General features: G+C 43.2%; 1 protein-coding gene across 10 annotated transcripts in view; it reads left to right on the top strand.

The window, feature by feature from the left end:
- The window catches only part of AP-1gamma (adaptor protein complex 1, gamma subunit), a 136,862-nt gene that overhangs the window by 30,079 nt on the left and 89,975 nt on the right, over nt 1-16,808 (top strand). For all 10 annotated transcript variants that reach the window (XM_084589267.1, XM_084589269.1, XM_084589266.1 and 7 more), the window contains 2 exons: nt 8,263-8,358; nt 16,103-16,282. In XM_084589267.1, coding sequence (XP_084445393.1) covers nt 8,263-8,358; nt 16,103-16,282 — 276 coding nt within the window. The remainder of the gene's footprint in view (nt 1-8,262; nt 8,359-16,102; nt 16,283-16,808) is intronic.

Raw genomic sequence — 16,808 nt, 5'->3', positions numbered from 1 at the left:
CATTGGGTAATTAATTAAACCCAAAAAATGTAAAAGTTGTCCGAAGCAGTTGTAATTGAGAAGTGCTAGAGGTTAATGAGTGGTGTCGATCGTTATAGGGTGACGTAATGTTATGTCTGAAATAATAATTAGGCCAATAAGATAATTACGTAATTTATTAGAGGCAATAAATGCAAAGAGTAAAGGCGAAAATGGTTTTATTAGCGAATGGCTTGGTGTCACATTTGAATGTATCAGATACTAAAAAGAGTTCATTAAATCAGTCAATTAGGGTGACGTCAAAGATGTGACGTCACGCAGCCTGAAGTCGAGCCAAAAAAAGGCATAGGAAGGAATTGGCACACAATTTGAAAGTAGCAAAGACTAAAGTAGTTAATTAAGGCAGTCAATTAGGGTGACGTCAAGGATATGACGTCACGCAACCGGGAGTAGAACCGAAAAAGGGCATAGGAAGGGATTGACGCACTGGAAAGTATCAAAGACTAAAATGAATAAACAAGAAGTGAATTAATGTGACGTAAAGGACGTGACGTCACGCAACCCGATGTAGAGCCGAAAAAGAGCATAGGAAGGGATTGACGCACAATTTGAAAGTACCAAAAACTAAAATGAAACCAAATTGCGCGCCAATCCCTTCCTATGCCCTTTTTTGGCTCGACTTCAGGTTGCGTGACGTCACGTCCTTTAATTATGTAATCAACCTAATTATGTATTAATTATGTAATTAACCTATTGGCTTAATTATTTTTTTGCGCACATTACATCACCATCTATCGATTGACACCACTCATTAAAATCTACAACTTGTCAATTACAACTGCTGCGAACAACTGTTACATTTTTTGCCTGTAATAATTACCTAATTAACTTATTGGCCTAATTAACTTTCTGGCAGCAACATTACGCCAGCCTCTATCAATTGACACCCTTCATTAACCTCTACCACATCTCAATTACTCGCAACTGCTGCGGACACGATTTTGCGGACGCGGTCTGCGGACAGAAATCTGTGAACATAGCGAAGTAACACTTTCGCGTTAATATGAAGGACTGGCCCGAAGGAAAGGAAAGCCCAAGTGTCCACGTCAGTCTTCATTGCGCCGACGAAGTGTCGTGAGTTATTCCGCGACCACGAACTCACTGTAAAATCTTTGCGGTTGACTGCAGCTATACCACTGCCTTCGGAGATCGGATGATGCAGGAAACCGGTGAAGCGTATAAAAATATCACATCGGCAGTGCTCCCGCAGAGTGCTGTGTTGTGGGCACACTTCAGTCCCCAAAATCGTTCTCTTCCGCTGATTGTTCGTGCACCCATACACAGCACAGTGCTGGCCTGTAGACTTTCGATTGGCGTATGCCATTATTTACGAGGGTAAGTCATTCGTGACGAAAATAAATGCAAACATCGATGGATATCTACCGCTTCGCAATTCAAGTGCGAGGCAAGTCACAGTCCAGCCCAAACAGGCAACATTGATGCATACTCTCGATGCCAGAATGTCAGAAGCGCCCCCGTGAAAATGTCTATAGATCGTGAACTTTTGTTTTGTTGTCACTACCACTTATTGAGAAACTGAAATTAGTACTACATTTACGTTTATACAAATTTTTTTCAAAATCATGCTCACTGAAGGAGGGGGGTCAACTAAAATGTGTATCAGTGCCAGGGTGACTCTCAAACATATCTGGAAATGCAGTGAAGGTATACGGAGTTCTGTATTCTTGTTACCTTCAAGCCATTACGAACAGTGGCTGTTGCTTCCACTCTCATTATGCGCAAGTTTCACAGTGTTCTTTCTGTCTTCAAAAGAGCCATGCTAAGGGCCCCCAGATAAGACCAATGCAAAAACAAACTCAAGCACATGATAAACAGTAGCCGACCAATGTACGTGAAGGGGGCATTGCAGTTGAACAGTTGAATAACCTGTTTTTTGCCACCATGAAGGCTACATTAGATTTAGTCGCAAGGAGTCAGAGGGATTGTCTTGGATAGACTTAGCTATTCTCTCAGCCACTCAATATTGACACTATATGGCACAGTCACTAACCCTGTGCCTTTCTTGATATTCAGTAGGTGCAGCAGTTTCCTCTTGCTTGATGGCAGTACGAAGTGAGATAAAATGGGATTCTTGATCAACGCTAGGGGACTTGCTTTGCAACTGGTAGTTGCAGGCCTGAGTGCATATCATTCCTGGATAAGGTAACTCTGGTGCTTTCTTCATTGTTCAAGAAATTAATTACATTAAATATGAGCCAATTATAGATTACATAATAGGGTGAATTAGTTCACTCAGTGCTGACTCTAGGCTAGAACCGACCACCCCATCAAGAGCTAACCTCTCAGACAGGGTTCCTCAGAACTACCACCCTTGGCCACACCGGTCCTATATGACCCGGCCCACATGGCTGCCATCCACACTCTCAACTGAGCTCTCGCTTGCGCAAACTGATCTCCTACTCTGTTCACTCTTCTGCCCATGGAGGATTCTCCCATCAATACTCAGCCAGTAGACAGACAATTGATACTGATGTGATACTGCAAAGAAAAAGAAAAGGACACAGTATCAAATGCAGGAGTCACTGTCACCTGCTGTGGCTAGCTAGCCGGAAAAATACTCATGGCACTAGCATGCTCGAAGCTTCCTGTCATTTCCTAGTGCTTGGGGTGGCTTTGAAAAATAAACACTTTGGTTGAGAAATGCAAAACTTGTGCTCTGGCACCATAAACTACTAAATAAACTACAGAGTTTATTTAGTATGCAGATATGGACTAGGTACTGCTGTGTGCATGGAATCATCATTAATGTTCAAAATGTAAAACAACTGACATATATCTATGTCAGTCAATATTGAACAAAAACAATCATATGCTTTTGTTTATGCTGTGCTGTGTTTGCTTTAGGGCTTTTGATTAGGTGGGTTGTGAGGCCCACACTATTTCAGTTTCAGCTCTGATACATTTAGCTTTATTTTTGAAGAATGAGAGCACACACGTTTCTTGTATAGTGTGAAGTTGCCCAATTGTCTAGGGCTTATGGGGATCCATCAGGCAGGTTTTGCTGTTGTGTGTGTATGTGTGTGTGTATGTGTGTCATTGTGGTATGAGTGCACTTTTCATATAGTTTGGCCATTCCATGTTTTCCAAATTCTTGATTTTAGCCCTACTGCACCTTTTTTTGGGGCCCTAATTTGTGATGTGAGCCTTTTTTTTTTTAAATTGCTCTACATTATGGGGGTTATTCCTGTGAGTTCTCCAAGGACTAGACGCGGAAGTCTCCTTCTAGCACCAGCGTGCCAGCTCTAGCAGTCAGAGCTGCGACATCCAACCCGCGGTGCAATAAGTCGCCATCCTGGAGAGTTTGGGCCAGAGGGGACAGACATGAATTCCGTACTCAAAGCAACCTTTATTCTGCCTGAGTAATTATACACTGTAAAACAACTGAGATACAACTGCCATAGTGAGTGAACGTCCCGCTTGCGTATGGGGGTGAAAGAAAACCACTGAAAGGGGGAAAACGCACACGAAAAGATGAGAGGAATGTTCTGCTCACCTCGCGAGACTTCACGCTCACGGCCTGCAGTGGTAACTGCATATGGTGGACGGGCTATTCAGACAACGGTCGCAGTCTCCTTGGCAGAAAGTTTGAACCGTGCAGGTGCGTGTCCACCTGCCGAAAGACTAGGAAATCATGAAAGGCACGCTCCTACCGGGCTGTGGAGAGGTCTCTCAGCTATGCCAGGAGGAAAGAGGGAAGGCCGCGGTAGCGTCGCTGCGGGAGAATAGGAGGCAGTTGGGGTGCTGGTGTGCCCTCCTCTCACCATCCTCCCTACCAGCGCGCTTGTAACTTCGCGTGATAGTTACACATGGCCGTTACAATAGGACAGGGGATTCGTGTGTATCCCCACAACATACAACATCTAAAATGCAGTCAGGTTGGCAAGGGGCTGCCCGGGATATGGGCATACCTGACACATTAGGCACTGCTCATTTATCAGAGGCAGATGTAAATACTTTTATTTGCTGAATTGTTCATCTTCTGGGGTAGGTGTTTGATGGTAAAGTTCATGCTGCATGCCTGGTGACTACTTCTTTGTTTTTGCTTTTTACCTTTTGCTTCTTCAGCGCAATGCCTACGTTAGTAATGGGCAGCTGAGCCGCTGAGCTGACAGAGTTAGTGGGCTTTGAAGCAAGAGTTTTTTATGGTAGGAGATTTGAAGTGGAGGCTGTAAAAGCACAACTTGCGACGTGCTTTCCTCTTGCTCTTGAGCACTAAATAGGACAAGGCTGTGCTTGGAGCAATCAATGTTGAAAGAAAAAATAAATGCACTGCTGCAAGAACTTGTAGCTCTAGTTCTTGTCATTTTCCTTTGATGGTTAGGGGCCATTACAAGATACCTTTTTTCAAACCTTTTGTCTGTGCATTCAGTTGTCACTGGTGGTAACTTACATAAACATGGCAGATTGAGAACTTCTCTTATTGGTGCACACAAATGTTGTTGCCTTGCTTTTTTCGCAGTGTCCAAATCGCTTTCTTTTTAAACTGTTCAAAGAGACTGATGAACGCTACGAGCCCTTACTGTAAATGAATAATGGTATACATTACTGGAGATTAGGGACTGTTGCATTTACTATAGTATTTGTGACTGAATTGAGATTAGTCTTATTATGCTTGGTGTAGCATTGTGTAATTTTGTAGAGCATTGACTGTCATATGTGGACTAAAAGTATTATTATACAGAAACAAAATGAAAACTGAAAAGTTATACGCTTGCACCGCAGATTTGTTTCAAGTATTATTTCTTAATATTGCAGCTGAAAGGCTGGTTGCATATTAGAGAAATGGTGCCATGTTGGTGCCATAAGTTGTTTATTGCAAGCTGTGCATCTCTAATGGCTTGTAGTTTTTATTTCTGGTCAATTTGGTGCAAGGAGTCAATGAGAGTGTGAAGGGAAAGGAAAGGGCTGCCACTGACAGTGGTGTCTTCTCTTCCTTTTTGCTCCCTTCGCCCGTTCTCATTCCCATTTCTTCCCCAACCACTCTTGTTGCCCTTGTGACGGGAACAGTACAACGAGGTATCGCTTTTTACAACTTGCTCCTTTCTTCTCTACTTGTATTTTCATTTTGGATTTTAGTTTTGGCCTCTCTTTTGAACCTCTGCGTTGTGCTTGCTTGCTTTCTGGCTTGCTTTATTGGTATGCACCTTTCCCTAACAGCTTTCCACTCTCACAGCTCCTTTTTTTTTTTTCATAGCATAAGTGTGAAAAACCTATTTGATATCAAGCTTATTACAGACGTGAGCTTAGTTATTTGATTCTAAGGGATGTGAAACCAGAGAAAAAGTATTTAAGTGCTGTGAGATTGGAAATTGAGTAATGTGAACCTTTTTTTGCATGCCTATGTGGGCAATGTTCCAATACTTGCAACTGCAGATTTTAAAAGGCAGGGATGTGAAACCAGAGAAAAAGTATTTAAATGCTGTGAGATTGGAAATTGAGTAATGTGAACCTTTTTTTGCATGCCTATGTGGGCAGTGTTCCAATACTTGCAGCTGCAGATTTTAAAGGCAGGTGTGGAATACTGTAAACGACTTGGTCAGGTTACGAAAAATTTGTCCTTCGGATAGTTGAGGTTCTCACATTGGGGAAATTGGTACATCCATGCACTACACATGGATATTCAGACAATGAATGCATTCCAACTGGCCCACTTCTCCATTTTACTATGCTTTCTTTAGAGCTAACATATATTTCTCAGAGAAGGTTCTTGCTTTATGACAGCACAGTTCATGTGCTCTTTATCATTAGCATGCTTGAAGTGGTGGCAAAAGAATTGTTTTTTGTCTAAAGGATTAATATTGATACTTATAAAGTTTTAGAAGACCTAACCCAGTTTAATTATAGGATGACTCATTGTGACTATTTTGCACATTCTGTGCTTTTTGCACATTTGAGTGCAAAAATTATGCGAAATGGGTTGAGGTGAAGATAACTTTGTTACTGGCAGGCAGCTTCAGCAGAAGCTTCAGGTTGTCTTGAGAATTTTCTTTCAGCCACCTTACGGAATGTAATGTTCCTGAATTATTCCAAAATTACAGCATGCAGTGAATTTGTGAAAAGCTGTGCTTGTGAAAATAAGGTCGTTTACAGCATTCTTTGCATGCCCCAACGCAGCTAACCATCTTGCTGTGCAAATGCAGCTGCTCTAATTTTTTCTGGTTTTGTTATGCCAAACTAGTGTATTGTCCTGAACTGACTTTTTCTCTCATAGTAACTAAGAACTTAATTCTGCTTTTGAAAGATTGAAAAAAAAAAAAAAAATGAAGGCATGCTCAGTTGAATAAATTAGGGTAGGAAGAAGGGAGGTCAAGGAAGAAGTCAAATGGAGTGCTTTCTGTTTTTCACTTTTGTCTCCAACCTTTTTTGTTTCTTTTGTACTTTTGCAACTTTCGTACCATGTAAATCTTGTGAAATGTTGCCTTGTGCTACAGCCAAGTGCATTTTCATTGTAACGACAGTGAATAATGACTGAAATTCCATTTTCATTTCCTCCGGTAAAGCGAACTGTTCACAGAATCTTAGTGCAAAGCATGGCGTAATATTAAAGGAGAGGTCAAGTTCTTGATGAATGCTTTATTTTTTAAATTGTACTCTTTGCTACCCTAGGCCCCAGATATAATATGTGCTTGCCACCATTGGCATCAGCAACAAAGATAGCAGACTTTGGCCCCTTTCTTTAACATGGGAGCATTACTGGATGCTGTTCTGCTACAGTGCCATGTTTGGTACTTCTCTTTTTCGACAAATTTAGCTCTTAAATGCTGGCTTGTTTCCATGAAGTAGGGAGAGTAATGAACACTTGAGTAATCTTCAGTGGGTACAAGGTTTATGCTTTTCATTGAACTGCTGTGCAAGATTGAGAGACTAGGTAAATGTGTAGCATGTATGCACTCTTTTATTCAGGTAACTACAGGATACTAGATGCTGTAGGGTTTTTTTTGTTTTCTTTTGTGCTTCATTTAGGTCATTCCTTGGTGTGGTTATTTTGGTTGAGGCTGTTGTCAGTTTTCTTTTTTTTTTCTTTATGAATGCATTTAAAATAAACCAAAAATAGAATTATTAGGATTACTTAAAAATCTGTTTGTCATTGCTTGGAGTGCAGCTGCTGTAATGCCATTTGGAAATTGACCTTTTCTTTATAAGTGACTTGAGTCACGTCATCACTTGTTAGGAGTGCTACAGTGTGATGTATGTTTTGCTGATGGTCTGTGTTCCTTCTTTAGCAGCTTGTACCACATCGTACTTGTGCCAAACATGCATGGGGCATATTTTGAAATGGTCATACCTAGAGCAAACATTTGTGTTGGCATGCACAGTGCTATGGTTTGAAACTGTGCAGAAGCACAACAGTGTCTTGCTATATGTGTATTCCAGCGTATTGAAATTCCTGAGCATGTTAAAGAGCTCTTAAGGGGTTGAAGTGAATCTTAAGTCCTCCACTACATTTTGGCTCATAGCCTAGGATAGCTTTGGCGCATAAAAATCTACCAAGAATAATTTATTGAGCCTCTCTACCTTAGCGGTGCAAGGTTTTGCAAAATGCAGTATTATTGCCATTTGTAGCACTTGCTGTAGTTTCCCAATAAGATTTGTTTTCAGTGGAAGCTTTCACCTTATTGTAATTCCTACATCACGGGGCATGCTGTAATGTCGTAAGAAATATCTAATAAGGCTACTGGGACCAGAATTTTAGTATACCTGTATTTGCAATTTCGTGGTGTGCATTATAGTAAGTTTCTGTTTAAATTAGAATAGAGTTGGTGGGCCTTACACTTGCATCCTGCCCATCAAATCTTGATTACTGCATTTGCCATTGGGTGCATTGTGCCTTGCATGATGCTTTTTGTGCCAATCTGCCTGCTGTAAGAACTTCTATTTACTAGCCTCATGCATGCAGAGCCTAGCATGCTGAAAGTTCTTTGATCATGCAGGCTATGACGTTTCAAAGCTATTGTGAGGCCAGCACATTTTGTACAGTAGATTTCTGCATCTCAGCAGGTGTCTTATAAGACACGAGTGCTCTCGGATAGAATTTTTTGCAGGTAAATGGAGAGTGTGCGCCTATTTCTTTCAATGTTACAGTAGGTGTGCGTCTGCTCTCCTTACTTTTTTTTTTCTTTTTCTTTTTCTTTTTTTTTTTTTTTAGCATGTTATAGGTAAAGTTTTGAGTGTTTCTTATGTGACGCATTTTTGTGCTTGCAGTTGGTTCCGAATTTGGTACGGATCCTGAAGAACCTCATTATGGCCGGCTATTCTCCGGAGCACGATGTCTGTGGCGTCAGTGACCCCTTTCTTCAGGTGTGTTTCATTGCATAACATGCAACATATTCAGCGAGAATTGCTGCAGACTGTAGCCACACCATAATGTTCAAGGCTTCTAATTTTTTGTGGTGGAAATTGCACAAAAATAGGAACAAGGAATCTTTAGAATTCTATGCAAAACATAACATGCATGAAATCAATATGTGAATATTTGTAACCATGCATCGCATACTTAGAATGGTCCATCGTAAAAACTGAAGGTAGCTGTTGTGTGCCTTGATTAAAATTTAAGGTGACTGTTGCTACTGATCACGAAATAGTAGTTCCTGTCTATTGAAGAAATGTGGTTGTTTGACTCAGTGCTGTCAAAGTGACTGAACTCTCTCTCCCATTATTCCGAGCGCACATTCCCGCACTCACTCTGGTGACCATATTTGCAAATGGGGTGGAGCACTACAAATTCTTTAATGCGCTAGCATTGGATGCTGCAGTGAGCCGCAAAGCTGGGCTGTATGTATGTGTGGTGTAAATTGAATATGGCTACAACTGCGTCTAGACTGGGTTTTAACCTCACGGCTGCTCGAACAGATCAGCTGCACTGGTCGCTGGTGTAGAGAACTGTGCTATTGCCACAAGTGAACGCTCCTCGCGGTTGACACCTACCTGCCACTACTTTCATTCCTCTAAGAACTGGCATCACTATATAGCAAGCAGAAGCCTCTGGTACGCATCTTGGGTGTTGCTTGAAACTGAAAATGTTATTTGTAAGCTCCTTTTAACATGAACTTGAAGGGACCAGGAAACTTGTTTGCCTTATCAGAGTTCATCTTAACAAAAGTGGCTACCAAAGTAGCATGTAAGCCTGTTTGATGTGTGTAATAATATATCCACAAAAACCATCAAACCAGCCATTTTTTGCACTAGCAAGAAAGCTCCCCCTACAAGCAAAGAAAGTGTGCTCCTCAAAATTGCTTCTCCACAGTGCCCTGTGATGATGGGCAAAAGCCACCGTTTGGGGCTTAGCTTTCTTGCGTGGAAGCATTTTAGATTTTGTATTTCCTTTAAAGCACTGCCCAGATGCCCCACATGTTGTTGTTGTTTAAAGTCATGGCCACTGCAAAAGTTTTAAATTGAAGAGGATCAGGTTATCTGAAAGGACAGGCTGCCGATTTTTTAGCAATTTTATCTTTCGTCAATTGAGAGCTTCTTTCCCAAATTGACGAATAACTTGTTGTGGCACTGAGAACACAGTTCAGTTCAGTTCAGGCGTTCAGTCGTGTCCGACTCTTCGTGACCCTATGGACCATGTCACGCCACGCTTTCCGGTCTCTCACTATCTTCTTAACATCACATAGCTTCATCTGCAATGCCTCAAGAATGCCATCTAACCATTGCGTTCGCTGCCTACCCCTTCTCCGGCGACCCTCAACCTTTCCCAACATCAAATCTTTCTCCAGCGACTCCTCTCTTCTCATCAGATGACCAAAGTAGCTGAGCTTTAACTTTAGAATTTGACCCTCCAATGAGCAGTCAGGGTTTATGGTCGACAATATCGACTGATTTGATCTTCTGGCAGTCCAAGGAACTCTTAAGAGTCTTCGCCAGCACCACAATTCAAACGCGTCAATTCTTCGGCGGTCAACCTTTTTCACAGTCCAACTCTCGCATCCATACATCACAACTGGAAAGACCATAGCACGGGTTATACGGATCTTGGTTGGTAGACTAATGTCTCTGCTCTTTACTAGGCGGTCAAGGCTAACCATTGCTCTCTTTCCCAGAAGCAGGCGTCTCCTAATTTCATGGCTGCAGTCTCCTTCCGAGGTAATCTTGGCGCCCAAGAACAGAAAATCTGTCACAGCTTCCACTTCTTGTCCATTGATGCTCCAGGACTTGATAGGGCAAGACGCCATGATCTTCGACTTTTTAATGTTCAGTTTAAGCACAAACTTCTCACTCTCTTCTTGTACGCGCATCAGAAGTCTCTTGAGTTCCACTTCACTTTCTGCCATTAAAGTGGTATCATCCGCATATCTAAGGTTGTTGATACGTTTTCCAGCAATCTTCACTCCAGCTGAAGACTCGTCCAGACCGGCCTTCCTCATGATGCACTCTGCATATAGGTTAAATAGGCAAGGCGACAGTATGCAGCCTTGCCTCACCCCTGGAAACCAATCAGTAAGGCCATGCCCAGTTCTGACTGTGGCCTCTTGTCCTTCATACATGTTCCTGAGGAGACAGATGAGGTGAATTGGAACTCCCATCTCTTGGAGAGCTTGCCACAATCTGCTGTGATCTACGCAGTCAAACGCTTTCGCATAATCAATAAAGCAGAAGTAAATGGGTTTCTGGTACTCTCTTGCTTTTTCCATGATCCAGCGAAGGTTGGCAATTTGGTCTCTAGTTCCTCTGCCCTTGCGAAACCCAGCTTGCACGTCCGGAAGCTCCCGATCCACATACTGCTGCAGCCTACCTTGCAGGATTTTTAACATCACCTTGCTAGCATGCGAAATAAGCGCAATCGTGCGATAGTGGAACAATCTTTGGCACTGCCTCTTTGGAATGGGGATGTAAACTGACCTCCTCCAATCCTGTGGCCACTGCAGGGTTGTCCAAATCTTTTGACATAATGTATGCAGTGTGTTAACAGCGTCGTGGTTGATGTTTTGAAGCAACTCAGCTGGAATACCATCAATTCCGCTAGCTTTGTTCTTAGCAAGGCTGGCTAAGGCCCATTCAACTTCACTCTTCAGGATGCCCGGCTCGAGATCAGTAATCACAACCGTCCTATGTTGGGTTTGCACATCCGGGTCCTTCTTGTACAGTTCTTCTGTGTATTCCTGCCACCTCTTCTTTATCTCTGAGGATTCAGTGAGGTCCTTGCCTCGTTTGTCCTTTATCACGCCCAGCTTAGCACAGAAGCTTCCTTTGATATCTTTGATTGTCTTATACAGAGCTCTCGTGTTCCTTAATTGGCTGTTGTCCTCAACTGCTTGACACTGTATGTTCAGAAAGGCATTCTTATCTCTCCTTGCTATTTTCTGAAAATCCGCATTGAGAACCTTGTATCTTTCTCTTTCCCCCATACCTTTTGCCATCCTCCTTTCCTCAGCTATTTGCAAAGCCTCTTCAGATAACCAGTTTGCTTTTTTGCATTTCTTTTGCTTTGGAACTACCTTAGTAGCAACTTCTTGTATTATATCACGAACATCAGTCCACATCTCTTCGGGCTCTTTGTCTTCTAGATCGAATTCTTGAAATCAATTCCTCACTTCCACAGCATATTCTGATGGAGTTTGAACCAGATCATACCTGAAAGGCCTTCTAGTTTTCTGCGTTTTCCTCAATCGAAGCTTAATTTTGGCAACAAGAAGCTGATGATCGGTGCCACAATCGGCCCCAGGCCTTGTTTTTACTGCTTGTATAGCGCTTCTCCATCTCTGCCGGCAAAGAATATAATCGATCTGATTCCTGTACAGACCGTCCGGTGAAGTCCATGTGTACAGGCGCCTCTTGTGCTGTTGAAAATGAGTATTCGCTATGGTCAGGTTGTTTTCTTGACAAAACTCTACTAGCCTCTGCCCAGCTTCATTTGGCTCGCCAAGACCGAACTTGCCTATAATTCCGGATATTTCTTCACTCCCGACTTTAGCATACCAGTCGCCTATGAGAAAAACGACGTCTGATGATGGGGTGCGGTCTAAAAGGCATTGTAGGTCGGCATAAAATCTCTCAATGTCAGCTTCTTCAGCAGCAGTGGTCGGTGCATAGACTTGGATAACTGTTATGTTGAAAGGGTGACCTTGGATTCGAAGTGAAATCATTCGGTCGTTTTTGGGGTTGTACCCTAGCACTGCTTTGCCCATTCTTCTGTTTACTATGAGAGCGACCCCATTCCTTCTCTTGGATTCGTGCCCACAATAAAAGACATAATGGTCGCCGGAGTTAAATTCTCCCATTCCGGTCCACTTGAGCTCGCTGATACCCAAGATATCAATGTTCAATCTGTCCATTTCTCGCTTGACGATATCCAGTTTACCTTGCGTCATAGATCTTACATTCCATGTTGCTATGTGATATATCTCCTTGCAACATCGGACTTTCCGGTCGCTTCCCGACACATCCACAACTGAGCGTCCTTTTGGCTTTAGCCCAGCCGCTTCATTCGTCCTGGAGCTACTAGGAATCGCCCTTTGTTCATCCCCAGTAACATGTGGGACGCCTTCCAACCTGGGGGGCTCATCTTCCGGCGCCATATCGATAATGGTATTGTGACTGGCCATAGGGTTTTCTTGGCAGGAAATACTGGAGTGGGTTGCCATTACCTTCTCCAGTGAATCACATTTTGTCAGAACTCTCTGCCGTGACCTGTCTATCTTGGGTGGCCCTACACAGCAGAGCTCACGACTTCATCGAGTTTCGCAAGCCCCTCCGCCACGACAAGGCAGTGATCCATGAAGGGGGAGAACACAGTACAACAATTTAAAACATTTTTTCATACAGCAGTGTTGTTTTCTCAATGGTATATTGCATCTGTAAACTTTGACATTGGGGACTGTAGGTATAGTTGTTATATAGCAATGATGACTGTGGAATCACTATAATTAGCTTCACTTAGTTGGCAGTGCAGTTGGAATATTGATCATGACATTAACCAATATACACAGATTGTGCTAAAGCTATAATTGAGAGTACTAGGGTAGCTTTAAATAATATAAAATGAATAAATGAACTAAAGAAAACCGTGGATATCTATCATAGTTACACTAAACTCCTTTTGATTCGGCCTTCAAGGGGCCAGGAAAAATTCGAAATATTGAATGGGCTTGAAAAAAAAAGCTGCTGACAGCCATTCCCAACATAGTAACTATCTTTTGAACATCTGCATGATGGTTGTCTGCATTTGAAATGGAACACATGTGAGAAGGATAGTTTTTCCCAGTTTTGTCAAGTGCTTTGCTTTGTGCACACTGTGGGGAACATTTAAGAAGTGCTTCGAAATTGTAAAGGCCTCCACTAGCCTTTTCGCAGGTTGCCGCAGTAGCAGTAAGCAGTAGCAGTGGAATCTCTTCACAAAAAAGCCCCGTAACATATTGTGTATGCTTCACCGTGCAGTTCACATTGTGAAGCACTATGTTGAAGTGCACACCAATGAAACTGTGCATGTTCAGCAGTCAGTTTCAGTATCCCAGGAGCAGCATGTGGATCCATGCGAGGTGTATATGCATAGGGGTTAGAACAGAGTGCCACAATCCCCCCAAAAAACAAAAGAACAGTGACGCATGAAGCAGCATCTGAAACAGCGTGACTGGCCAATGCGTGCCCGATTGTAGCCGCTCTGGAGGGAACGAAGTTGAGGAAAGCAAAATCAAAACTATGCGTCTGAGCTGTATTTCGGAAGTGGAATCTTCCGAGCATCATCATATCTGTCACAGCATGCATGAGGTGTGCGAACATAACTGTTACACACGATGGTGGTTCGGGAAGGTCTATTTTGGTGATTGCTGGCAGTGCGGGTCATACCTTGGCGCAATAACCCGTACAGATTAACCGAATCAAGCTTTCGCCCATGTCTGAATTAACGAGCGTCCGATGCCATAAACTTCCGTTCGAATTTTCTGCATTTTTGAATTAATGGGGGTCGAATTAACTAGATTTTACTGTACCAACAACTGTTACAGCTTTATGGATGCTTTTGCTTGGAAACCAAATTGTTCATTTTAACGAAGCACGACCGTGTATCTTACTCCTAGCGCCAATCGTTGCTCGCTTAGATCTTGGGCGGCAGGTTGTGCCACAGTATACAAGTGACTAGTGATGATGCGGCAAGCGTTCATGCTTTGTTGTGTTCGTATCTCGCATTTGTCAACAGCTCTACGGAAGATGCAGCAGCTTGGTTGGTTGCTCAGGTGGTGGTTAGCACGAATCCATTCTTTTCAAACCTGTCTGCAACACGGTCAATGTAGCGGCAGGGATGATTGTACAGTACAACCTCGTTAATTCGAAGTCATCGGGACCGCGAGAAATCTTCGAATTAACCGAACACACCAAGAAATAAGACTTAGGTAAAAAAATCCGTTGCAGGAACGTGTTACCTTTATTCGGCATTTTTTGAATTACTACTGAAAGTAATCAGAGATGCTGGTTTGCCGCGTCCGGTAGTTTGCGGCTCCTAAGGTCATGCTCTCGAGTTGGTCAAATAGACGAAACATCTCTGAACTTCCACCGCGGCACTCAACAAAACTGCGGATAACGTTCAGCGATCCGATAACTTCACCAAGAGCAGGTGCTCGGGGAGGCTCGTCGGTGTCGTCGTCGCTATCGTTGCTGTCATCGCGCATGTTCGTACCAGCAGTGATCTCACTCTCCAAGTTAGAGTAGCCAGTCTGCTCTTCGCTCTCAATGTTGATATACTCGGCGAAGCCGACTGCGTTGGACTCATCCTCGGTCTTCGAACAAGCGGCCAACTCAGTCTTCGAACAAACGCTCTTGCCTGCTTCCTGGATCAAGCAGAACTTCTGCTGCAACGTTAAAGTCTTGTACTTTGGCATTTCTGCACTGCTACGGTCACAAAGCTAGCACTTCTGCACAGTCCCGCCCAAAAAAACGGCACAGTAGCCGACCCCTAACCACAGCGCACAACACAAAGAAATGGCGCAGGCAAGACCGCCGCGGCGGTGGTGGTGGCGTACTTGCAGCGTCGGAGGCACGGGGGAAGAGTGGGCGAACCACACCAAGGGATGGAGTGGGGGCGAGGTCACGTGATAAAAACCGGTATGCCCGCCGTGTTGCAGTGAAGCACGTCTTCTCCTCTGCAGGCGCGTGTTTCGGCGGTGCGCGAGGCGCACTGTGGACCGATTTTTGTGCAGAGAGTGCTCCGGCTGGGGCGCTTCGCCTATAAATCATCACCATTACTATGTGGCTTTGCCTCGCGGCTCCGTAGGGCCGTCGTTTCGCCGGGTTTGCGGCGAAACATGGATCAGGCATTGCCGCATAGCAGTCCAAATTTTCGAATTAACCGGGCTGGCGCAGGCCGCCTGTTCGAATTATCCGGCCAAATTTACATTGGAAAATACGGGACCGCAGAAAACCTTCGAATTATCCGGGATTTCGAATTAACCGAGTTCGAATTATCAAGGTTTTACTGTAGCTTTGTAGCCATCACGCGCTCATGTTGACTGTCGTGGAGCTATTGAAAACGGCGATAGCAGTTGTCCTTACCTACCATTTTCCACTCCACATGGCTGTGGTGCAAAACCCACCATAGCTGACACTTGGCCTGCCGTTAGATGGTGTAGTTGTAGGTTATCAGTGTTGTGCAAAGAAGCCGAACTATCTGGCCCTCTGTTTCTTTTTTGATCAGTGGAACCACCATGAGAGTCTGAAAAGGTTGATAAAATGTGGGAAAAGGTGCGTTTTTTTGTTTTTTTCATTTCTCTAGCAAGGATTACTTGAGTTGTGGTCTTTTCATTGACTAAAGCATGTTGCTTTTGTGTGCATTTGGAATGAAATTTTGTATTACGAAATTTGGCTGTTGTTAATATTTTATGATTTTTTACTTGTTTTCTATACGAGGTTTGACTATATGTATACTTGTTTTCAATTTGTCTTGAATGAACTTGTCTCGTCCAATTTAAGATAACTAAATCAGTAATGCCTGCTACAGTACTCAGTGCAGAAATCAGCTACGGTTTGACAGCTTTTCAGGTTTTGTTTCTACTTTCAACTCTCCATTTTAATAATTGGGTTGCCTTCAGTAGTTGATTGAATGGTGGTGCAGGTGAAGATTCTGCGACTGCTGCGACTGCTGGGCCACAACGATCCTGAGGCAAGTGAAGCAATGAATGACATCCTGGCCCAGGTTGCTACAAATACGGAAACCAGCAAGAATGTGGGCAATGCCATTCTGTACGAGTCTGTTCTCTCTATAATGGACATCAAATCTGAAAGCGGCCTGAGGGTATGTATGCCATCATTATCGAACGGGGGAATGGTGTAGCCTGTGCACTAAATCTGTGCCAGCTATGGCTTAAAAGGAAAGAAATCCACTAGTGAGCAGCACCAGAGCAAATTATTACTATAAGAAATCGTAATGATATGTATAACGATTGTGTTTGTGGGTGGGTGAGGATTATAGTGAGTGCTCTTTATAGTTAAGTCGAACCTCGTTATAACGAAGTAGTACGGGGTGCGAAAATTTGTTATATCCGATATTCGTTATAAAAGTGTGCTCCCAAATTCCTGTAAATAAGCTTGTTAATAAAACGAAACAAAATGCGCACTAATATGGACAACACAAAGGTGTGAAAATGCACAAATTTTTTAATTAAAAGCTTGGTATAAGCATGAAGTCTCGCTTTTCATTCTGCATTGGAGAGCAAAAATGAATACTAAGAAGGGATGTTAACTCCGCACACAATTCACACAACGGAGCCAACAGACTAGGGGAGTGTAGCGTGCGCACAGTGTAGTTGCAGTGGCAGAGG

Source organism: Amblyomma maculatum, chromosome 1 (assembly GCF_055883805.1).
Source record: "Amblyomma maculatum isolate TAMU_Amacu chromosome 1, ASM5588380v1, whole genome shotgun sequence".
NCBI classification, from domain to species: domain Eukaryota; kingdom Metazoa; phylum Arthropoda; class Arachnida; order Ixodida; family Ixodidae; genus Amblyomma; species Amblyomma maculatum.
The sequence above is the reverse complement of the archived record's forward strand: the minus strand, read 5'-3'. Positions and strand labels throughout refer to the sequence as shown.